The 25,739-nt window shown below is 34.8% G+C and overlaps 1 protein-coding gene across 6 annotated transcripts in view; it reads left to right on the plus strand.

Moving 5' to 3' along the window:
- Ccser2 (coiled-coil serine rich protein 2) overlaps positions 1–25,739 on the plus strand; it is a 175,170-nt gene that overhangs the window by 91,573 nt on the left and 57,858 nt on the right. For all 6 annotated transcript variants that reach the window (XM_047553130.1, XM_047553129.1, XM_047553131.1 and 3 more), the window contains one exon: positions 7,285–7,480. In XM_047553130.1, the coding sequence (XP_047409086.1) occupies positions 7,285–7,480 (196 nt within the window). The remainder of the gene's footprint in view (positions 1–7,284; positions 7,481–25,739) is intronic.

Raw genomic sequence — 25,739 nt, forward strand, 5'->3', positions numbered from 1 at the left:
AATAAAATATTCTTAAATGCCTTTTCTTTGAGACTCAGGGCATTTGACTGAATTAATTCTCCTTTACTGGTACCTGCCTATAATGTACAAAAATCATGGACCCTTGGTTTACTTTTGTTCCTTCATTATAAACTTTGCTACAATTTTTAGTTGCTGAAGTGTAATGCAAGTGGGTCACTTTAGGCCCTTAGGGTTCTTTATACACAAGATATGTCAGCAGAGAATAAATGGTTTTACTTTTCCAGTCTGGATACTCTTTTTTTCTCTTGCACGGTGGCTATGGCTAGACTCTCTGGTATTGAATAGAAGTGGTGAGAGTCAAGTTATGTTTCACTTCTGATATTAGGGGAAAACATTTTAGTCTTTCAGTGTTAAGTAAAATATTAGTTGTGGGTTCTTCATAGATTATCAGTTCCCTTTACTCGTAGTTTGTTGAGGGCTTCTAACATCATTTTGTCAAATGCTTTTTTTTAATCTATTGAGATAATCACCAACATCCCCCCTTTCTTCTACTAAATGTGGCATGTAACATTGATTTTTCAGATGTTGAAGCAGTCTTTTCTTGAATAAATCTCAATTGCTCTTGGTGTATATTTCTTTTGTATGTTGTCTGGTTCAATTTTCTAGAAATTGTTGAGGATGTTTTTATGTATATTCTTAAGAAATATTGGTCTGTAGTTTCCTTGAGATACATTGTCTGGTTTTGGTTTCAGGACTACATAGATTGAATGGGAAATGTTCTTTCCATATATAGGTTTGAAAATTTGTGAAGGATTTTAATTTAATTCTTTTTTTGGCCTGGGCTTTTCTTTGTAACAATATTTTTTTTTTTACTAATTCAATCTCTATAGATGTTTTATAGATATATGTTAGGTCTTGCTTGTGTGCAGTATTGCTCCAGTTTTATTCTTTTACATATTGTTCTGTTTGTTATTGAAAGTCAGGTATTAGAGGTACTGAAGTCTCCAATGTCACTACATCTTATAGGGAAGACCTGCTAATAACAGATTCTCAGTTCCTGTTTATGTGGGAGTGTATTAATTTTTCCTTTATTTTGAAGATAGTTTTGCCTGATATAGAACACTTTGTTCACTTGATGAATCACATTTTTTTTCCTTGCTGCATTAAGAATTCTCACTTTTTCTTTTCTTTTGATAATTCTTTCTTTTTTTTTGATAAGTAAGTTATGATATGTTTTAAGTGTGTCTGTTTCAGCCTGTTATATACCTGGAGTTTGTTGAGCTTTGAGAAAATGCAGGTAAATATTTTTTTATCAAATTTGGGAAGTTTTTGGTCAGTTTTTCAAGTTGTTTTTCCCTTCCCCTTCTTCCTCTTCTCCCTCTGTACCATTATCTGAGGGAATAAATGAACATCATTTTTTGCTTGTCACAAAAATTTTGAAAAGATAAATGTAAATACTATGCAAATTACTCAAATTAGGTTTCCCCCTCTAGGATTTATTGTTGCTTTGATTTGCTATTTATGCTTTGCATTCCCATCAGCAGTGAATGACAGCTCCTTTGGGTTTTTTCTTTGTTTTTATTGAGTTCCAACAGTTCTTTGTATATTTTAGGTACTAACCCATTATCAGAGATATGTTTGGCAAGTGTTTTCTCTCATCTTGTGGTTTTTCTTACTGTTGCTTTTTTCTTTTTGTGTGTGTGTGTGATCCTAGAGATTGAACCCAGGGTCAGTTTACCACTGAACTACATTTTCAGTCTTTTTTTTTTTTAATTTAAAATCAAATTTTTTATTTTGAAACAGAGTCTCTCAATACATTGCAGCACTTGGCTTCCAATTTGAGATCCTCCTGCCTTAGCCTCCTGCATTGCTGGGATTGGGCATGTGCCATCGAGCCCAGTTTTTTCTCTTTTTCACAGAGCAAATTTTGAAAGAAAATTTATGAAGTTCAGCAACTATTTTTTTCTTGGATTGTAGTTTTTATGTTTTAAAAACTCATTACCAAAACCAAGGTCACCTAGTTTTTTTTCCCTTTATGCCTCACAGATGTAGTTGTGCATTCTACATTTGGGTCTTTGATCCATTTGAGTTAATTTTTGTGGGAGGTTTAAGGTCATTTTCTTTTGCCTGTCGATGCCTGGCTGTTCCAGTCTCATGTGTTGAAAAGATTCTTTTTCTCTATTGAATTGCCTTTACTTCTTTTTCAAGGATCAGTTGACTATATTTACATGGGTTTATTTATAAGCTCCCCATTGTACTCTATTAATCTTTTTGTCTATTCTTTAACCAATAACACATTGTCTTGATTATGTGGCTTCATATAGTAATTCTCAAGGTTAGGTAGTCCTCTGACTTTTACCTTCTTGAATATGTGTTGGATATTCTGTTTTGTTTTGTTTTCTGCAGAATTACTCTGTCAATATCTACAAAATAACTTCCTACAATTTTGATTGGCATCTTGTTGAATCTAACATTAACAAATATAACTATGAACATCAAAATACATATATTTAACTTTTTTTGGGTGGGAATTCCAAATCCTATATTTCAAACTAGAGTTCGTAGTCTTGGAAGATTCCAGAGTTGGTGTTTTATCATTTATTCATACATTTAACTTTCATACAGTTTTTATTGGTGGTGAGGAAAGAAACACTAAAGATTTTTTGAAGGCAAAATTGTGTCTCAGGTTAGGTAAGAAATGAAGAAGGGAAATCTCTTCCTCTTTTCCCCCCGCGACACATATACACACAGATATCTGCACTTCCTAGTCTAACCTGTGAATCAAAAACGTTAAGATTAGCACAGTAATCACACATTTTAGTAATCAAGAAGCTCTGTTGGAAGTGGAGAAGAATAGAATAATGTTATGGATATAAACATATATCTTAGGGAGTTTTCTTTAATACTGTAAATAAATAATTATTCAGAAATGTGGTTTTCATGCTTGTGGGTTTAATATCGTGTGACTTCTGTACATGGATTCAGTTTAAATGGGTTACAGTTGAATATGTGGATCTATTTCTGAGCTCTCCTTTGTGTTCTGTTTATTTTTTTGTCTGTTCTTTCAGTAATACCACACTGTCTTGATTACTGTACCTTTATAAAATTAAGGTCTCCTACTTTTTTCTTTTTCTTTTTTTTTTTTTTTCTTTTTATTGTAAACAAATGGGATACATGATGTTTCTCTGTTTGTACATGGCGTAAAGGCATACCATTTGTGTAATCATAAATTTCCTACTTTTTTCTTATTGATTTTATTGTCTCTTTACTGAATAATATTAAATAATATTGATGATAGTGGACATTTCTTTCTCATGCTTCTGTTACTATTGAACTCATTTCTGCCTTTACCCATATCTTTGTTAGTTCAGTTCTTCATATCTGTCAGCCTGCCTGGACTGTGACCACCCACATAGGTTCTCCTTCACTAACACACTAGTGTATTCACTTTACAACATCTTACAGTCTTCCATTGCTTTCACCACCTGGCTTTTCTGCAAATCTACAATTGCTAAAATTTGTTCAGAAGTACAAATTTATACCTGTCAATTTAATAAGGGATATTATTGATACCGTCCTTTAACGGTGATGAGTCCTGCTCCTTCTAATGTTGAAGATTGAACACTAGAGAAGCATGCCAAGGCAAGCATATTAAGCAAGTTTTATTTAAAGGTAATAATACAGACTTCTCCTGGCAGGAAGAAGGGGGCCATGGCTGATGTTCTAAAGTCCCAAGAAGTGAGCGCACCCTACATCTTTTATAGGTTAGAGTCTCTTTTGTTCTCCAGTTCTCCCCCCTTATCTCTCCTTCCTGCCTCTGTGACTAGGTCTGGTTTTGCATTAAGTGAGAAGCCATGGGCAGGGGGAGGGCCAAGGTGATTCAGGCAGATAAGGGCCCAGGGGGCATTAATTAGCAGCTCCATGCTTGAAGTCCTTGATAAAGGCAGGTAAATTTAGTAATCAGTGAGCTCCGGAGATCCTTGACATTCCATTCTCCCAGGGGCAGTCTCCAACTTCCAGAGGCAGATGGCTTCATGGCTTCATTTCCTCGATTTGACTCGATCCCCTATTTCTACACTAACTACCTGTCCTTAATTCTGGCTTCATTATGACCAGAAGTTTCATTTTTTTCTCACTTTTTTTTTTTTTTTCTCTCGTCCTCTTTATGCCTTTGCCCCTGGATTTGTGTCGTTAGTCCTGGAAAGTGATTTTGCTTTCCATTTTGTTTCTGAGATTCATGTTATCATGTATGAACTGTTATCATCTTCTCAGGATCTAAAATTTCAAGATCTTCATTGTCTTTCTGTGTGCACCCCTCATCTTAATAGTCTTCTTTTATTTTCTGCAAGTGATCTCTTACGTATTTGCTTTCTCTTCCATCTTTGTTTCTCTCTGCCTTCTAGCTTTCTTGGTTTTATTCTTTTTTTTCCACCATGCTTCAGTTTTTCCTCCATTGAGGTTTTATGTTACTTTTTACTTACTGCCAGTTTAGCAACAAATAAATATCAGGCAAATGTGTCAATATTTTAACAGTTGGTAAATATAGGCAAAGGGTCTATGGTGTTCTTTATAGTATTCCTTTGACATTTTTGTTTGAAAAAATTTTAAAGATGAAAATTAATAATAACCATACAATAGTAATTGGTTTTAATTTAATATTTAGTATATATTATGGATTGTTTTAAGAACTTTAATTTATGTTCTCAATTTAGTCTTTATAGCAAAGTTATTATCTCCATTAATTTATAGATGAGGAAAATGAAACAGATTATTTAACTTTCCTTGAATATTACACAGCTAATAAGTGAGAGCTGAGATTTACACTCAGATTATCTGTGCAGGTAATTTTAAAATGAATAAGAAAAGGCTGTTTTCATATGACTTGCAATACAGTTAGTATCTTCAGCAGCTGGTTATTATAAGCCAGGATTTAAACCTAAATCCAAGACCAGGTTTGGCTCTTTAATCTATTGTGGCTTTTCCAGATGACAGTTCTTAATTCCTATATTCAGTTAGTGATCAAGACTGTTTGAAACATTTTTAATTCATCAGTTCCTTGCATTTGGTTCTCCTAATGTAAGCCTGTATTCCATACCTGATTATCATGCTGTAGACTACAGACCAGTCTTTAGTGTGTATTTCCTCTGTAATCATTTTTTTACTCACTTGGCAAAATAAAATAAATATGAATTTGGTTATTAAGTAGTGTTTTTGTCATGTCACAGCAACAGGATTTTAGATTCTCAGAGATGAAGACTTTATAAAAAAAATAGTGATTAAAACCATCCTTGTTATTCAGTGCAAAAACAATAACAACAGCAAAAACAAAGTAACAAAACTCAAATACAAATGAAAAGAATAAGCAATCTGTTTCTTCACGGAATTTATAATGTGGCATTTGTGGCTAACAAACACAGTATGCTGTGATACATACTATAAGGGTCATCAGTGGAGGTACCAAGTCCTGCTTAGGAATTAAGGAAACTTTCTCTGAAAAAATGCCAACTAACTTAAAATGAAGAGGGGTTCTCCAGACAGAGTGTGCAGTAGAGGGCAGCATGGGTAGACTGGCAGGATCATTGAGAAGGTGAGGATGATGTAGGTTCAGAGATGAGGGAGATTTTAACATGTCCTGAGAGTCTCAGTTAATTAGTGAGGGATTAAGAAATTATTCTCAGGAAGACAGACATAAGTTAGATTCAAGCTTCTATGGTGTCAGAAGCCATTTTTAAGACCTCCTCATCCCTGAAAAGTATGTCTTGTTCTTCCTGTCATTACTGCCCCTGCCCTGCCAAAAGTCTTAGCCTTTGATTTTGGTTATACTCAAACCTCATAATTTATAGTTCATCCCAGGTTCACTGCTGCCTCAGAGCATTTCCCAAAGTATATCATAAACTTTTTCCCTCTGAAAATACAGCTCTTTTCATCTCTTCTCTTCATTTGTCAGGTGAGTCCATATTTTCATCAAGAACACCTGCTAACTTTTCACTATTATATGTTTTACATTCACTCCCATGTATAGATGGTATATCTGTTCCATCATGGATGGGTAAATTCATACTAATTAATTGATCAGTATTTGAGATTTAATAATTCAACCATGTTTTGAACCAGTAAAAGAAAGTAGAATTATATGGTACCAAAGTAGAATCCTACTTATGTATCAACAATGTAAAAATGCATAAAAATAATTTTCTTGGGTTAAAAGAAAGAGGCCTGAAGTATTCCCAGGAAATAGTTTCAAAGAAAAAAATAATCTTATAGAAATCAGCCTCATATTGAATATTTGAGAGATCAGAGATTTGGGAATATTTGTTGAAAGGTAAAAAATTCAGTAGTTACTGCATTTTTACATTTCAGTGTGGTCAAAATCTACTGCATTGTGACTTACAAACTTAATACATTATGAATTAAACTTTATTTCTAACATGTTAAAACAGCCATTAATTATATTGGAAAGAATACTTTCTCAGTGTTATTTCAAATATTGAGACAACATATATTCAGTTCTTGTCATAATTTAAGAACTAACTAGAATTATATGTAAACTGGATACAGTAATTTTTAAATTACCTTAGCTATGAATTCTGTTTAAAAATGTTGTGTTTTATACTCCCATGAAATACATTGTCCCTAATTTTCTTTCTTTTACTTGTCATGAATATTATGGTATGAAACTGAAGAGAAGTGTAAGTTTTTAAGAGTAGATTTATTTTTACTGCAGTTTAGGGTTAGGAAACTATATGAGTTATACAAGACATAAAGAACTTTGTTTTAGTCTTTTAATTGGAAAAGATGGTTTATCAGCAATGTAAAAACAAAAGAACAAAGAAATAACATTTCATATGTATTAACTGCCTGCTAGAACTTTCATGAAATGGTAGTCCAAAGGTGTGTTCAAACTGGGAATTAATATGGGTCAGAGTTATGGGGCTAAAAAAAGGTGAGTGGTTTAAGATGCCAAGCAAAGTCAGAAGCTAACAAATAGGCAATCAATGCAGAAAAGGAGGAATAAGTATAATTTTTCCAGCTAAGGCCTTTTCAGAGTATTTTGTTTTTATTCTAGTCTTCGGAAAGAAAGTTATTCAACCAGTGTATAAAACACAAAAATGACAGTGTGAGAGGGGTGCAGTAGATAATTATTTTAATGATAGGTAGAGCTGTTTGCGCCTTTCGGTGGAAACACATTCAATGTCTGAAATGAGTACAAGTCAGAGTCTGTAATAATGATAAATGATTTGTAAAGATCACTGCAGTAATATCTTTACCTTTCTTTCTAAAATTTATGTCTTCTTCCCCCACCTTTTTCTCCTGCCCTTCCAGAGGCTCTCCTTATAGAGAATCTCCTTTGGGTCATTTTGAAAGCTATGGAGGGACCCCCTTTTTCCAGGCTCAGAAGATGTTTGCAGATGTACCAGAAAATACAGTGGTACTGGATGAGATGACCCTTCGGCACATGGTCCAGGATTGCACTGCAGTAAAAACTCAGTTACTCAAACTCAAACGTCTGCTACATCAGGTAAGTATATATTGAGCACTTCCAGCTCTTAATATTTTGAATTGAAAAATGCATTGGCTCCTTTTATTGAAAATAAAGTTACTTGGGTTTCTAATGCTTCTCTGTATTTCTGTAGAATGCCTGTAAATAGTACATAGTAAAACTTCAGTCAGAGAAGAGAGCATGAGAGTTTTGCGTGATTGTCTTATTTTGTTGTCTTAACATTTATGAGCTATGCAATGTTTGGTAAACCCGTCTCTCTGTTTTGGTTCCCTCATTTTTATAATACCTACATTGGAAGGTTGTGAGAAAATTAGAAATTTTAGTTGTAAATTGAGCATCCTAATACTGTAGGCCTTGTAGGCATTAAACATTCAGTGACTGCTACTATAATTTCAGCTAAGTGGGAAATAAGAAACATCAATTTCTACTTAAATAGTTGCATAAGTTTTGTTTGGGACCTTAAACTTGGGAAGGAAGTTTAGCCTTCCTCAGTTCTCTCATTTATTTTGAGAAATTTTAGACTCAGCAGTGATGTGACTTGTCCAAAGTTGTGGGATGAGCTGATGGTAGAATTTGGATTCTGATTTAACAGTACTTTGTATTTAAGCACTTAGTGTTTGCAGACAAGGCTAGAGACATAGTAGAGAACCAAGGAACCAAAGAATAAAATACTAATTTTAAATCAAGGAAACATTTTGTGTGGTTTTAAATATATTTATGTTTTACATACTAGCTAAATTTAACTTAAAACTATGATGAGAAAGAACAGACTGACTTATCTCTGCTACTTAGTTTTCTTTCTGGGTCATATTCTTCAAGGTTTGTGTGTCTTAACTTCATATGAGCAGGGACCAAATTTTAGAACTCCTAGTGGTCATCAAAACCAGACTCATGGTATCTGCCCAGTTAAAGTAAAATATGCCTCCTATGCCAGTAATAATGGTGATGAGTGTATACATTCTGTTAGAGTTCTTTAAATTGTTCCATGTTACTAGGTTAGGATTTTTCCAGACTATTCCTCTCCATTCGTATGGATATTTGACTTACCTTTTAAGAAGGAACTTTTCTGGACTCAAGTTGGAAACAGGAGAATGGAGGATTCTTTTTGGCCTAGGGTTCTTGGACTTCTTCCAAAGCAGAAAGAAAATCCATGATTAAAGTATCCAGATAAAGAACTTATAAATTAGTTTAGCTGTAACCAGGGAATAGGGTTTGATCTATAGTGTTTCTCTACTGCTAGTCAGAGGAAAAGATTTTTTGATCAGGAAATAATAGCCTCATAGAAAAATGTAGCCTATAGAAAAAGAAGGTAGGAAAGGGTGGGAAGTAGCCAAAATATGTTAGATATCTACTATAAGCTAGTCATTATACTAACTAGACCATGTGCCCTCTTCTGTGTTTGAGTATATTGCCATGAATCATTAACCTGATTAAATATCAGCTGATAAGATTTGACCACCACTTATAAGGAGAGATTACAAGATTGAGGAGGGCTTAGGTAAATTGATAACCAATAACTTAGAACCACAGAAATAAAAAACATGATTTTTGATGTACTTTATATAAAGCTGTGTTATTATTAGTGCACATGAATTACACAGAATAATGGATTTCATTGTGGCATATTCATACATTCATATAACTCACTTTGATCATATTCACCTCTGTTTTACATAGAGACTTTGTTTTCTTTTATTAAGAATTCTGTTTTCTTTCATATCCCCCTGCCCTTCACTCATTCACTTTGGTTTCTAGGATCAAACCAGGCCATCACATGTGCTAGGCAAGCTCTACATTATGCTACATCCACAGCCCCTATTAAGGGGTCAGTTTTTCTTTATTTTTATTTCAGTTTGTTTTTATTTTGGAATCTTTCTTCAAATATGTAATGATTTTTTGATGTTTACTAATATTTAAAAGTGAGGAACTAAAACATTGTTTTAGAACTTTTTGCACATGGATGAGACTTATTGATTGGCCAGTTTCTTTTTATGGTGATGGATGTATGTCAGTGGGCCCTCAGCACCTACTAAATGAAGGATTTTTCTTTCTAAGGCACTGTAGTTTCTCTGTGGAAGAAATCTCTGATTTTCCACTTGGAATAAATATAGAAAGAAGCCTATCAATATATTAATTCCTAATGCAGATTTTCATTTAATTTTTACAGTTTTAACCTTAAGGAGTCATACAATTATTTTTTTTTTCTTTATCTGGCAAAACAGGGGAAAGAATAATAAGAGAGAATTGAGCCAGAAAATTAAAAGTGAGAACATTCTTAGGAAAAGCAGTGAGATCTCTTCATCTTGTTAGTGTCCTAAAAAGATGGTGGGCACAAGGTGAGTGTGATATTAAAAGAAATGTAAGGGACAATTAGATGCAATATGAGATCCTGAATTTGATATTGTTTTGGAGGGAACAACTATAAAGGAAATTTGGTTCAGTGAGGGAAATTGAAAATAGCCTGTATATATGATCAGGTGGAAATTTATGAAAAGGAAAAGTGGAGAAGTATTGATGGAAGAAAGCAGGTTATAAAGTAGTATGTACATTTTGATCATATCTGTGTATCTTCAGAACGATATGCTGTAAACTGTTGATGATAACGTGAATGTTGAGAATGTGGATTTTTCAATTATTTTAATCTACATTTAATAATTTCCATTAGAAATTTAATGAATTTCCTAATTCATTGTTTCTGAAAAAATAAAAGATTATTTTAAAACTATTGTCTCTTATTCAAATATCAGTTAATAATTGAATATGGTTCAAATGTAGGGTTCTAGACAAGAAGTGAAAATGATAGCTAGACTTAGGTCAGATTGTGAAGGGCCCATGCACCACAAAAGCAGAAGATTAGACAATGAGGAATGGAAGGAAGGGAGTGGGGATAAGTAAAGGAAAGACAGTGGAATGAATCTGACATAGTTTTCCCTTGCACTTATATGAAAACAACACAGTGAATCCCACCACCATGTACATCCATAAGAATGGGAGTCTAACTAGAATAAAATATTTTCCGTGCTTGTATAATTAAAGCAAAATTGATTCTGCTTTCATATAAAATAATATCATATTATCACCAGCATCTGTGTTGACCTTGGAGTAAGAACAAAGAATCTTAGATGGAGTAATAGAAAAACATGATGATATCTCTTTCTAACATTTCATTTGGGTTATAAAATATGTGAACCCTGTGATACACGCCCTGTATACTTTAGGATGCTTATTTCAGGAATAAAAATTTAAAAGCATGTAATAGTATTTTTAAATATTAATATGATTTATAACTTTTGTTTCATTATTCCCTCTTATACCAATGTTGAGAATAAAAACCAGTAATTTTTTTCCTCATGTAATTCTGTTCTCTTTCTGTGTGTATATGTCTGTATGATCACATACAGGCATGCACATGTGTGTGTAGTCATAGGTAGACATATTATTGAAAGCAGCAGAGTAAAAGTTGCTGTCACTTTGTGGTAGAGAACCATAGAAAAGCCTCATGCTACTCTGTCCTTCACTTTTCTCATCACTCTAGGAAAAACAGTATATGAAATATACATAAAAAGAATGTATATACAGTATAAGAGTTCAGTATAATGAATAACATGAAACAGTTGTGTATTCTCTTCCCACATTAAAAAATGAGACATCAATAATCTACCTATGCTCCTTCCTAATTGCAGTGTCTTCCTTTCCAGAGGTTAGTTTCCCCTTGGTTTCCCTTCAAGTATTACCATATATATTTGTATCCATATGAATATTTAATTTTCCCTCTTTTTAAATTTTTAATAAATAAAATTGAACTCTTAAGTATTTCTATGACTTCTTTTACTCAACATTTTCTTTAATGTTCATTTGTGTTTTTTATGTTTCATTCTATTTCATTGTTGGTGTTTCATTCTAGAAACAAACCAGACTCATTGTCCACTTTACTTCTGATGCTAATTTTACTTATTTCTAGTTTTATTTCTTTGACAAATATTACGACTGTGAACATTTTCCTGGTACACATATGTAAAAGTTCCTCAGGAGTATCTATTAGGAGTGGAGTTTCTTAGTCATGAGGCACAGAAGTATTCTACTCTATAAATACCAAACTGTTTTCCAAAGTTGTTCATCTTTTTTACTCCCCATGCTGTTTTCTGTTGTTCCATATCTGTGCAAACTTAATGTTATCCAGCTTTTTAACTTTTGTCGTAAGGATAGGATATAGGGTTATTTAATGGGGAGCACTGTCTCCAAGAGATCCACCTCAATTTGCATTTATGATTACCGATAGAATTAAGTCTATGGAATTTTTGTTTTCTTGTTTTGGCTTTGTGTGAGATTTAAAGATGTGTGTGTGTGTGTGTGTGTGTGTGTGTGTGTTCTAGATGTAAATGCTTTGTTGGTAATACATATTAGAAATATTTTCTTCCATTCAGTGGACTCCTTTTTCGTTTTCTGGTATCCTCTGATGAACAAAGTTTCTTAATTCTGATGTAGGTGAATTAACCTTTTTTTTTGTGGTTAGTTCTCTTAGAAATTCTTGTTTAAGAAATCCTTCCTTGCTCTCTTGTCATAAAAATAACATGTTCTTTTCTAAAATCTTAAAAGTTTTGACCTTCACAATTAAATCTCAAATCCTTAGGAATTGATTTGGTAAACGAAAGGTATGAGTTAGAGATCCATCTGAATAATCAGTAGATTCAGGACTAAAAATATGAAGTCTTTTCTTTCTCTTTTTTTTTATTTAGATTCAAGATATTTTATTGACAGCTACTACAAACAGTAAGATAGCTGAATTAGATTACCAAGTACAAAATAAACATATAAAAATCAGTAGTTTATATATATTCCAACAATCTTTTGGAAGATTTAATGGAAAAAAAGATTTCATATATAACAGTAACAAAAATATATTAATGTTTGTCAATAAAAATGTGAGACCTATTAAAAATTAAAATACACCAAAGCCAAAAAAATAGCCTTTCTACAAATAGGAAGGGCCATATTTTTGTGTAAATTAATTTGTAAATTCAGCAAAATCTCAGTGAAAACTTAACAGTATTAATCTATATCGTGTGATGCTAAATTTATGAAAAAAATAAACATAGAAGTAGAACCAGCACTAAAACACATTAAGTCTTTTTTAAAAGTCTAAATAATTTAAGAGTATCATACTCTGGCCTATTAGCAAAACAGAATGCCCAGATATAAGGACACTCAGATACATATAGAAATTGAATGTATAAAGAGGACATCATCTCTAATCACTGTAGTAGTCAATAAATGTTATAGTCAATAAATGTTAAAGGGATAAGTAAAGTGATATCCCTGCCTTACCTCATATACCATGATAAATTCCATATGTACCAAAGATATTATTTAAATAACACAACCATTAAATAATAAGTAGAAAACTTGAAAATTTTTTCTTCACAAATCTGGAGTTAGCAAGAACTGTCTAACTTTTCATGACTCAAAATCCCCAAGTCATAAATTATCTCACTGGTACATTTTGTTACATAAAAATCAAAATTTTTTTTGGAAAGAAGCATCATAAACAAAATTTTTTAAAAAGACAACTAAGGGAGATATTTATAGCTCATATTACAAAGACCTATCCTTCCTAACATGTAAATTGACAAAATCATAACCCTTTCAAAACATAGAAAAAGGAAATAAAATTTACTATTAATAAACAAGTTAGTTCACTCATTAAAAAGAGAAATGTAAATTAAAACTGGATGAAAGACCATTTTCTCTCTCTCCATTGGCAGAAATCCAAAGTTAGCTAACATACTCTATTGATAGGACTCTGGAGGGGAAAGCATTTTCTCCTGCATTCTGACAGCTGTGTGATAAAGTCACCTAGAATTACTGTGTTGTGGTCTATTTGATTCCTGGAATTGAGAAGGATTTGTTTGATGTACATGGATACGCTGTTGTTTAGGGCCTAAATACTTCCTGATTTTCTGATTTATGGTTCCTTTAAGCAGTGTGAAATGTCCTTATTTATCCCTTCTGACTAACTTTGGCTTGAAGTTCACTATCTGATGAAACCCCCACTTTTTTATTGAGTCTGTGTGCATGGTACGTTTTTTTTCCCATCCCTTCACCTTTAGTGTGTGGATGTCTTTTTCTATGAGATGAATCTCTTGAAGGCAGCATATTGTTTTGTGTTTCTTTTTAATCCTATCTGCCAGTCTATTTCTTTTGATTGATGAATTTGGGCCATTAACATTCAGGATTATTAGTGAGATATGATTTGTATTCCCAGTCATTTTGACTTATTTTTGTTTTTTAACTTGACTTGGTTTCTCCTTTGATTGGCTTTTCCTTTAGGGTAGTTCCTCCTTTGCTGACCTACATTGTTGCTTTTCATTTCCTCCTTATGGAGTATTTTGCTGAGAATGTTCTGTAGTACAGGCTTTCTATTTGTAAATTCTTTTAACTTTTTTGTTTAATGGAAGGATTTTATTTCGTCTTCAAACCTGAAGGTTACTTTTGCTGGGTATAAGATTCTTGGCTGGCTACCATGTTCTTTGAGAACTTGAAATATGTTGTTCCAGGTTCTAGCTTTTAGGATCTGGGCTGAGAAATCTGCTGATTGGTTTCCCCCTATATGTAATCTGATGCTTTTCTCTTGCAGCCTTTAAAATTCTATCTTTATTTTGGATGTTAGGCATTTTTATTATAATGTGCCTTGGTGTGAATCTGTTGTAATTTTGTGCATTTGATTCACTGAAAACCTCTTGTAGTTGATTTTCCATTTCATTCTTCAGGTTTATGAAATTTTCTGATTTTATTTCATTGAATAGGTTGTTCATTCCTTTGGTTTGCCCTCCTTAATCCTGATAATGCTTAAATTTGGTCTTTTCATGATAATCCATAGTTCTTGGAGGTTCTGTTCACGATTTCTTACTATCTTCTCTGGTCAACTTTATTTTCAAGATTAAATATTTTGTCTTTATTGTCTAAGGTTCTGTCTTCCATATGATCTAGTCTGTTGGTGATGCTTTCCGTTAAGTTTTTTTATTTGGTTTATTGTTTCCTTCATTTCAAGGATTTCTGTTTGATTCTTTTTCAGAATCTATATCTCTTTGTTGAAATAATCTTTTGCTTCCCGCAGTTGCTCTTTTAACTGTTTATTGGCATGATTGTTAATTGCCTACATTTGCTCTCTTATCTCATTCTTTGCTTTGTGAATCATTTTAATTATGTTCTCAACTCCTTTTCTGACATTTCTTGTACCATGCTGTCATTGGATTCTGTTAATATAGAATCTTGGTTTGTTTGAAACACCTTTCTTCCCTTGTTTTTTCATGTTGTTCAGGTATCTTCCCCTCTAGCAGTGCAGATATGTGGTATTGCAGTTTTCCCCCTATAGGCTTATAGTGACCCTGAAGGTTTCCAAAACCTCTTCTTTAAGGGGGAGATCACTATTAGCAGTACCCAATGTAGACAATATGCAGCCCTAAACCAAATACCCCTATGAGATGTTAACAACATTGGCATAATAAACAGAGAGGATGAGTACAATTATTATCTACAGTATAACAAATAGATTTACAATGAGGTCTATGATTTCTAATGGTGGACAAAGAGGATGGAGATGGTTGTAGGATGTAACTGTTAATGGGATAAGAAGTGGATATATAGAGGTAATATGTCATGGGAAGAGTGAGAGAGGGATCAAAAGAAGTTGATTGTTAGCATGAGAAAAGGGAGAAAGAGACTCTGAGTAAACAGGTAAATAGAAGGAAAATAGAGTAAGAAAAATAAAGAAATAAAAACTTAAAATGTTTCTAAACGGAGAAAAATAAATCTACACTATAACAGTCATATACTATTCAAATCTCCCAGTCTCCTGTAGCCTGATGCATGAGAGGTAACTGACAATAAGCTTCCAGTTTCCAGCAGGCATCTCAGGATGGGATTGGCCCCACCTAAAGATGGCTGCTTCTGCTTCTAGGAAAATCCAAGATGGCTGCACTGGCTTCCAAAGGTGTTGGCAAATTGGAAGCTGCAGCGAGGCTGGGTGCCCAGTTGGTGTGGGGTACGGTCAGTGGGGCCAGGTGGTCCAGGAGGTAGGCCTTGGTCGATCAGGCTGGGGGGATCCTGGAGGTGGGGCATGGTCAGTTGGGCCGGGGGTCCTGAAGGTCCTGACTGTTGTTCCAAAATGGCAGCAGCCACATGTAACCAAAATTGTAGGTACTGTGATAGTGGACTTCCAAGCAACAGCAGGCAGCTAGCGATCCTCTGGCAGTCTGTAGACAGTCTGCAGGCTACCCGTGGATGATCAGCAGGTGGACCTCAGGCAGTGGGTGACGGGTAGGTAAAAGGCAGGTATTGGGCAGGCAAGAGACAAACAAACGATGGCAAATGATAGGCAGCAGTCAGCGATCTGCACTCAAAAAGTTGTTGATAGGTTGGCAGACTGGAGGTAATCAAGGTGGACAAATGGGTTAAATAGCAGGGGATTGATGAACAGCAAAGACTGCCTCACAGAGAAACAGATTTTCTTCTGCTTGAAACCCCAGTTAGGGAGCAACAAGGAATATAACCTACCTTTAATCTGCCATCTTGGATCTCTTCTTTCTCCTTTAATAAGCAGCATCTGCTCTTTAAAATACTAAATGTGCATTATATGTGACACTATCCCAGTTTCAATTCTACACCCTGTTACTTAGTATTATGTCATCACAGTTCCCTGTCTTACCTTTCTTCAGAAACACCTTAACTATCTTAGTCTTTTGTTTTTCCACAAAATGTTAAAATTGGGGTGTTTTTTAAAAATTCTATAAAAAAGTGTAAGAATTTTGACAGAAGTAATATTGAATCAACAGATCAATTTCAGAGGGACGACCTATAGTATTTAGACTTTGTATCCAAGAACGTGATGTATTTTTTGGTCTATTGCTTTAATTTTTTCATTAATGTTTTATACTCTTTGCATAAAAATCTTCTACACTTTTATTATATTTGCTTCTAGTACCTAAAGTATTTTGTTGCTACTGTAACAAGTGCTATCATTTTCTAATGTATTATTGTTGGTTTACAGAAATGAAATAAATGAGTTTATATCTAGTAATCTTAATACAATTGTTATTAATTCTAATAATTTATCCATAGGTTTCAGAGGAGTTTTTCATATAGATAAGCATAGCATCTGTAGTAATGAGTTTTGTTTTTGCTTTCCAATGTATGTATTGTTCCTAATTCTATCCACTGGAGAGAAACTGAAGGAAAGTGTTGAATTGGTCCTATTTTGCTATTAATCTTAAGAATGCTTTCAGTGTTTTGACTGGTAAATGTGATGATATCTCCTGTATCATTTTTGTGGAGCCCCTTAATGAGATGAAAAATTTTTAAATATTTTTTTTAATTTAAAATTTTTCAGGGAATCTTTAAAAAATGCTTTAAGTACTTTTAAGTTTCAGAAAAATTTTTTCTTAAGCCCATACTAAATTGCTACATCTCCCCCAAATACCTTAGCATATTTTCTGCAAATAAGGATATTTTCTGATATAACTCCAATACAGACATCAAAATACAGAAAGCAGTATCGATCCCTTAATACTATATAATCATCAGAGACTACTGAGGTTTTTCCATTTATCTCAGTAATATCTATCAGCAAAAGATCTATGTCAGGATCACATATTGAATTTAATTGTCATGGTTTTATAGTATTCCTCAGTCTTTCCTTGATTTTGATGACCTTGACACTGTAACATCCCTCAATTTGGTTTTGTCTGATATAGCCACATTTGGATTCAAGTTGTGTACCTTTGACAGAAATGTTACTGTAGCAATGCTGTATTCTCATTGCATCCCATCAAGTGGCACATGGTTTGAGGGTATTTGTTTCTGTCTCTCCTTGTGTGTGTATGTGTTTGTGTATGTATGTGCATTTGTGGGTATTTGTACACATACTATTGACTGTTTCTGTATCTATTGAAAACTATGATATCATACTCATAAATTTTATGGTAGTCTAAATGCAACATTTCTACTTTTCCACATTTAGAAATCTCTCAGTGAAAAACATTTTAATTTTCCTTAATTTATTAACTCATTTGATCAGTCATCCTGATATAACCAGTTTTCTGCTACCACAGTCATTCCCCCTTCCTTCAAGTTGCCTTTCTCATCCCACTTGAGCTTTAGTAGCTTGTGCTAGACCATGCATATTTAGGATGTTTTCCTCAAATCATTAAGATTCTGAATGCCCATGTACATCTTGTGTATGCCTTCCTTCCACTACTCAGGCTATGACTCCTTGTCAGTTCACTAGGGCCTAACACCCCATACCATTCTTGTCTCCATATTTGCCTATTCACCTTGCTCGGACTCTTGACACCTCATGCCAGTTGATACCACACATGGGTATCTTCCTTACCCTACTTGACCCTGACACCCAGCACTTTTCCCTTTCCTTTTTTCCTGTTTAAATTCTCATTCCTTGCCAAGCCATTCCATGTGTGAATGGCAACTTTGCTATGCTTGGGCACTTACAGCCAGTGTCAGGCTACTCATATGCATATACCTTTTATTCACTTAGACATAATTTTATCAGACTGTTTCCAACCCCTCATTTTTGATATGAAATGGTAAGCTGCCCCCCATTATGGACATGCGTTTTGACCTTGCCTAGTCTTTGCTGGGCTGACCTTTTTTTTGGTGCATACCTATCTTTCTGGTCTCACCTGGTAGCTTGTTCAGGAAAAGGAAACTAAAGAGGAAAGTGAAAAACATTTTTCTCATTGACTTTATCAATATAGAATTTACATTCTAATGAAATGTAACCATTTTAGGTACATAGTTTTAGTGTTTTTGGCTGTATGCAGTTGTACAGTTACCACCACAATCGAGACAGAACATTTCTGTACCTGTTAATGTTTTTGGATTCTTCGACTTACCTTAATTTTGGTATTAATCTCTGTTTTGTATGAATTCATTCCTTTTTATTTTTGGATACCATTTCATGTTTTACACACACACACACACACACACTATAATTTTACTTGTCAATTTACCTGTTGATTGAAATTTGAGTTGTTTTCAGTGCTGGAACAATTTGGATGATGCTGAATCCCTGGCTGTTAATTATGAAAGTTAATAGGAATAAATAATTTTTAAAAACCAGAATAGCCAATACCAGAGCACAGATTTGGGTTCAGACCAGTTTTTCCCTTTCTTTGTTGAATGATTTTATATAAGTACTTTAACTCTCTGTGCCACAATTTCCTTATAATAAATAATCAGAATTTCCATGAGAACCTGTCTTGGGACTGTTGTGAAGATTGTATGAGGTTATTCAGATAAAATGCTAAGCATAATACCTAATTCATATAAGGCAATTAATACATGTTAGCTGTAATAATAGCAATGGCAGTAATAATGTGAAAGGGGTCTTAAAACAACACACATTTATTAGCATTTCTGTGGGTCTGAAATTTCAGCACCTCTTAGCTAGGTTCCTTTCTTCAGGGTATCTCACAAAGCCTCCCGTAACAACATTGGCCAGGGCTCATCTAAAGATTCCACTGGAGGATTTGCTTCTGAGCTCACATGGTTGTGGTCAGGATTCAGGTAATTGAAGCTGTTGAGCAGAGAGCTTCATGCTTCTGTGTCAAAAAAGGGTCACTTTCAACTACTTGCTTGCCATGGGACCTCTCTATAGTGCAGCTCACAATGTGGCAGTTTAATTTATCAGATCATGTGAAAACTTCGGGTACCAGCTCAAAAGTAACAATCTCTTGAAATCTAATCGTGAAAATGCTACCCTTATCTGTTGGTCAGGACCAGCCCACACTCAAGGGAAAAGGACTTCATAAAGGTATGAATACCAGAAAGTGAAGATCATTGGGACTATCTCAGAAAGTCTGTCTACCTTAGGATCATCTCTTTAATACTGTTTTTTTTTTTTTTTTTAATTCTAAACAAATGGGGTACAACTTGTTTCTCTGGTTGTACGTGAAATAGAGGCGTACCATTTGTGTAATCATACATTTACATAGGGTAATGGTGTTTGATTAATTCTGTTATTTTTTCATTCCCCCCATCCCTCCCACCTCTCTTTTCCCTCTATACAGTTCCTCCTTCCTCCATTCTTGCCTCCCTCCCACCCCCCATTATGTATCATCATCCGCTTATCAGTGAGATAATTAGTCCTTTGGTTTTTTGTGATTGGCTTATATCATTTAGCATGATATTCTCCAGTTTCATCCATTTGCCTGCAAATGCCATAATTTTATTATTCATTATGCCTGAGTAATATTCCATTGTATATTTATACCACAGTTTCTTTATCCATTTATCAACTGAAGGACATCTAGGTTGGTTCCACAATGTAACTGTTGTGAATGGAGCAGCTATGAACATTGAGGTGGCTGCATCCCTGCAGTAGGCCGATTTTAAGTACTTTGGGTATAAACCGAGGAGTGGGATAGCTGGGTCAAATGGTGGTTCCATTCCAAGTTTTTTAAGGAATCTCCACACTGCTTGCCAGAGTGGCTGCACTAATTTGCAACCCCACCAGCAATGTCTGAGTGTACCTTTTTCCCCACATCCTCGCCAACACCTATAGTTGCTTGTATTCTTGATAATTGCCATTCTAATTGGGGTGAGATGGAATCTTAGGGTAGTTTTGATTTGCATTTCTCTTATTACTAGAGTTGTTGAACATTTTTTAATATATCTATTGCTTGCTTGTAGATCTTCTGTGAAGTGTCTGTTCATTTCCTTAGCCCATTTGTTGACTGGGTTATTTGTATTCTTGGTGTAGAGTTTTTTGAGTTCTTTATATATTCTGGAAATTAGTGCTCTATCTGAAATATGAGTGGCAAAGATTTTCTCCCACTCTGTAGGCTCTTCTCTTCACATTGCTGATAGTTTCCTTTGCTGAGAGAAAGCTATTTAGTTTGAATCTATCCCAGTTATTGATTCTTGCTTTTATTTCTTTTGCTATGGGAGTTCAGTTAAGGAAGTCTGATCCTAAGCCTACATGTTGAAGATTTGGACCTACTTTTTCTTCTGTAAGATGCAGGATGTCTTGTCTGATTCCAAGGTCTTTGATCCATTTTGAGTTGAGTTTTATGCAGGGTGAGAAATAGGGGTTTAGTTTCATTCTGCTGCATATGGTTTTCCAGTTTCCCCAGCACCATTTGTTGAACAGGCTGTCCTTTCTCCATTGCATGTTTTTGGCCCCTTTGTCTAGTATGAGAAAATTGTATTTATTTGGGTTTGTGTTCGTGCCCTCTATTCTGTACCATTGATCCTACCTGTCTATTTTGGTACCAATACCATGCCGTTTTTGTTACTATTGCTTTGTAGTAGAGTTTGAAGATCTGGTATTGTGATACCCCCTGCTTCACTCTTCCTGCTAAGGATTGCTTTAGCTGTTCTGGGTTTTTTATTCTTCCAGATGAATTTCATGATTGCTTGCTCTATTTCTGTGAGGTATGTCATTGGGATTTTAATTGGAATTGCATTGAATCTGTATAGCACTTTTGGTAGTATGGCCCTTTTGACAATATTAATTCTTCCTATCCAAGAACATGGGAGATCTTTCCATATTCTAAGGTTTTCTTTAATTTCTTTCTTTAGTGTTCTGTAGTTCTCATTGTAGAGGTCTTTCACCTCTTTTGTGAGATTGATTCCCAAGTATTTTATTTTTTTGAGGCCATTGTGAATGGGGTAGTTTTCCTAACTTCTCTTTCTGAGGATTCATCACTTATGTATAAAAATGCATTAGATTTATGAGCATTGATCTTATATCCTGCTACTTTACTGAATTCACATGAGTTCTAAAAGTTTTCTGGTGGAATTTCTTGGTTCCTCTAAATATATAATCATGTCATCAACGAACAGGGATAGTTCAAGTTCTCTGTTCTTATTCGTATCCCTTTAATTTCTTTGGTTTGTCTTTGCTCTGGCTAGACTTTCAAGGACAATGTTGAATAGAAGCGGTGAAAGAGGGCATCCCTGCCTTGTTCCAGTTTTTAGAGGGAGTGCTTTCAATTTTTCACCATTTAGAACGATATTGGCCATGGGCTTAGCATAGATGGCCTTTACAATGTTAAGGAATGTTCCCAGTATCCCTATTTTTTCTAGTGTTTTGAGCATGAAGGGGTGCTGTATTTTATCAAATATTTTCTCTGAATCTATCGAAATAATCATGTGATTCTTGACTTTAAGTCTGTTGATATGGTGAATTACATTTATTGATTTCTGTATGTTGAACTGATCTTGCATCCCTGGGATAAAACCCATTTGACTGTGGTGCACTATCCTTTTAATATATTTTTGTATGCGATTTGCTAAAATTTTGTTAGAAGTTTTACATCGATGTTCATTAAGGATATTGGTCTGAAATTTTCTTTCCTCGATGTGTCTCTGTCTGGTTTAGGTATCAGGGTGATACTGGCTTCATAGAATGAGTTTGGGAGGGTTCCCTCTTCTTGTATTTCTTGGAATACTTTGAGGAGTATTGGAATGAGCTCTTCTTTAAAAGTTTTGTAGAACTTGGCTGAGAACCCATCTGGTCCCAGACTTTTCTTTGCTGGTAGGCTTTTGATGACTTCTTCTATTTCATTACTTGAAATTGATCTATTTAAATTGTGTATGTCTCCCTGGTTCAGTTTAGGTGATTTATATGTCTCTAGAAACCTATTGAAGTCTTCAAGATTTTCTATTTTGTTAGAGTATAGATTTTCAAAATAGCTTCTAATTATGATTTGTATTTCAGTCATGTCTGTCATGATATTTCCTTGTTCATTCTGAATTTTAGTAATTTGAGTTTTATCTCTCCTCTTTGTTAGTATGGCTAAGGGTTTATCAATTATGTTTATTTTTCCAAAGAACCAACTTTTTATTTTGTCAATTTTTTCGATTGTTACTTTTGTTTCAGTTTCATTGATTTTAGCTCTAATTTTAACTATTTCCTGTCTTGTACTACTTTTGGTGTTGCTCTGTTCTTCTTTTTCTAGGACTTTGAGCCGTAGTGTTAGGTCATTTATTTGTTGATTTGTTTTCTTCTTTTATTGAATGCACTCCATGAATAAATTTTACTCCCAAGTACTGCTTTTATAGAGTCCCAGAGATTGTGATATGATGTATCTTTGTTCTCGTTTACCTCTAAGAATTTTTTATTTCCCCCCTGATGTCCTCTGTTAGCCATTCATCATTCAATAGTGTATTATTTAACTTCCAGGTGTTATAGTACTTTCTGTTTTTTATTATGTCATTTTTTTCTAGTTTCAATCCATTATGACTTGATAGATTACAATGTAGTATCTCTATCTTCTTGTATTTGCTGACAGTAGCTTTGTGGCATAATATATTGTCTATTTTAGAGAAGGATCCGTGTGCTGCTGAGAAGAAAGTGTATTTGCTCTTTGTTGGATCGTATATTCTCTATATGTCTGTTAAGTCTAAATTATTGATTGTGTTATTGAGATCTGTGGTTTCTTTGTTCAATTTTTGTTTGGAAGATCTGTCTAGTGGTTTGGGAGGTGTCTTAAAGTCACCTAGTATTATTGTGTTGTTGTCTGTTTGATTCTTGGAATTGAGAAGGATTTGTTTGACATATGTGGATGAGCCAATGTTTGGGGCATAGATATTCTTGATTGTTATGTCTTGCTTATTTATGCTTCCCTTAAGCAGTATGAAATGTCCTTCTTTATCCCTTCTTACTGTTAATGGGGCGCAACTTAAGAACAGACTGATCACCACTGAGAAGTCCAAGTTTCAAAGTCTTTATTAAGCCGGCCTACTGACTGTCTCACACAATGCCCCCCAAAAATGGCTATTGGGAGAAAAGCCCTGACCCCAGGGTTATAGGGGTTCTTATACCAAAAATCACATCAATCATAAGTGTCTGTTGCTATGATTCAAAATTACAAACTAACATCATGAGATCATCAACAGAGGGGGAAGTGGGTTAAAATGACCCTTACCTAGGTACAAACTAAAGAATGGTTGCTAACATCCACACAGTTACTGTTCACATGGTACATTGTTTAGGAGCAATAGGAATCAAAATAGAGCAATTCTTACTACATAGGAGTTGCCAGTGTATATTATTAAACATGTCACACCAAGTAACTGATGATGGACACAGAGGCGGGGTGTTCCCATGGGAGAAGCTTATTTCCTATATAATGTGGAGTCTCAGAGCAAAATGGAGTCTGTAACATTCTCATGTAGCCAGTTCTGTCAACCCATCACACTTAACTAACTTTGGCTTGAAGTCCACATTATCTGATATGAGGATGAATACTCTGGCTTGTTTGCTGAGTCCATGTGCATGGTATGTTTTTTCACATCCTTTCACCTTTAGTCTGTGGGTATCTGTTTCTATGAAATGAGTCTCTTGCAGGCAACATATTGTTGGATCTTCCTTTTTATTCAATCTGCCGGTCTATGTCTTCTGTTTGATGAGTTCAGGTCATTTACATTCAGGATTATTATTGAGATATGATTTGTATTCCCGGTCATTTGGCTTATTTTTGTTTTTTAACACGACTTGATTTCTCCTTTATTTGGCTATTCCCTTAGGGTAGTTCCTCTCTTTGCTGATTTACATCGTTGTTTTTTATCTCTTCCTCATGGAATATTTTGCTGAGAATGTTCTGTAGTGCTGGCTTTCTTTTTGTAAATTCTTTTAGCTTTTGTTTATCATGGAAGGATTTTATTTCATCGTCAAATCTGAAGGTAAGTTTTGCTGGGTATAAGGTTCTTGGTTGGCATTCATTTTCTTTCAGAACTTGAAAAAATGTCATTCCAGACCCTTCTAATTTTAGGGTCTGGGTGGAAAAATCTGCTGATACCCATATTGATTTCCCCCAGAATGTAATTTGATTTATTTCTCTCACTGCCTTTAAAATTCTGTCTTTAATTTGTAAGTTAGGTATTTTCATTATAATGTGCCTTGGTGTGGGTCTGTTGTAATTTTGTGTATTTGGAGTCCTGTAAGCCTCTTGTACTTGATTTTCCATTTCATTCTTCTGATTTGGGAAATTTTCTGATATTATTTCATTGAATAGATTGTTCATTCCTTTTGATTGTTTCTCTGTGCCTTCCTCAGTCCCAGTAATTCTTAAATTTGGCCTTTTCATGATATCTCATAATTCTTATAGATTCTGTTCATAATTTCTTACCATCTTCTCCGTTTGGTTAACTTTGTTTTCAAGATTAAATATTTTTTCTTCAGTGTTTGAGGTTCTTTCTCCCAAATGTTCTATCCTATTGGTTATGCTTTCTCTGGAGTTTTTAATTTGGTTTATTGTGTCCTTCATTTCAAGGATTTCTGTTTGGTTTTTTTTTTTTTCATTATCTCTAATTCTTTATTGAAATCATCTTTTGCTTCCCACATTTGCTCTTTTAACTGTTAATTGATACTATCATTCAAAGCCTGCATTTGCTCTTTCATCTCATCGTTTGCTTCTCTGATCATTTTAATTATGTACATTCTGAACTCCGTTTCTGACATTTCTTCTGCCATGCTTTCATTGAATTTTATTGATGTAGCGTCTAGGTTTGTTTGGGACATTTTCTTCCCTTGTTTTCTTATATTGCTCAGGTATCTTCCCCTCTAGTAGTGAAACTCTTGAGATATTGCACATTTCCCCTATTGACTTATAGTGACCCTGTAGATTTCCATTAATTCACTTCCTAGCCTTCAGTAGCCTGAAATCTTGGAGGAACTTAATAATGCAGTGATCCACAAGGAGGCTGCCCCTCTAGGGGTGGTGGCTTTCAGGTGGGGTATATTCCTTGTTAGTGGGCAGAGGTGCCTCCACTTGTTGACCGATGGTCAGCCAAAGGGGGACTAGACTGTGGGCTGGGGCATGGCTGGTCTGGGCCTGGGTCTCTGGTTTTACCACCCCGGTGGGAAAGCCTCGCCCAGTGGGGAAGTGTCACTGGGCAGCTCTCCTCCGAGAAGTTCCCTTCAGTCCAGAACTGCTGCCTTGGCCAGGGAGCCTCGCCCTGCTAGTGATTCTCTTGCTGGGCAGCCCTCCTCTGGGACGTTCCCCGTGGTACAGAATTACTGCCTGGGCCACTGAGCCTGGCCCTGAGAGGTAGTCTCCTGCTGGGCAACCCTCCTCGGTGAAGCTGCCTGTGGTCTGGGCCTACCTCCCGGGCCAGTGGAGCCTAGCACTGCCTCATTAATACCTTTTATCTGGAAATGATATCATTACTTTCAAAGTTATTCTGGCCTCAAACTTGGGAAGTTATTTTCATTACTTGTTATTTTAAATTTTAATTTAAAATAAATTTTATTTTA

Source organism: Sciurus carolinensis, chromosome 5 (genome assembly GCF_902686445.1).
Source record: "Sciurus carolinensis chromosome 5, mSciCar1.2, whole genome shotgun sequence".
Lineage (NCBI taxonomy): Eukaryota > Metazoa > Chordata > Mammalia > Rodentia > Sciuridae > Sciurus > Sciurus carolinensis.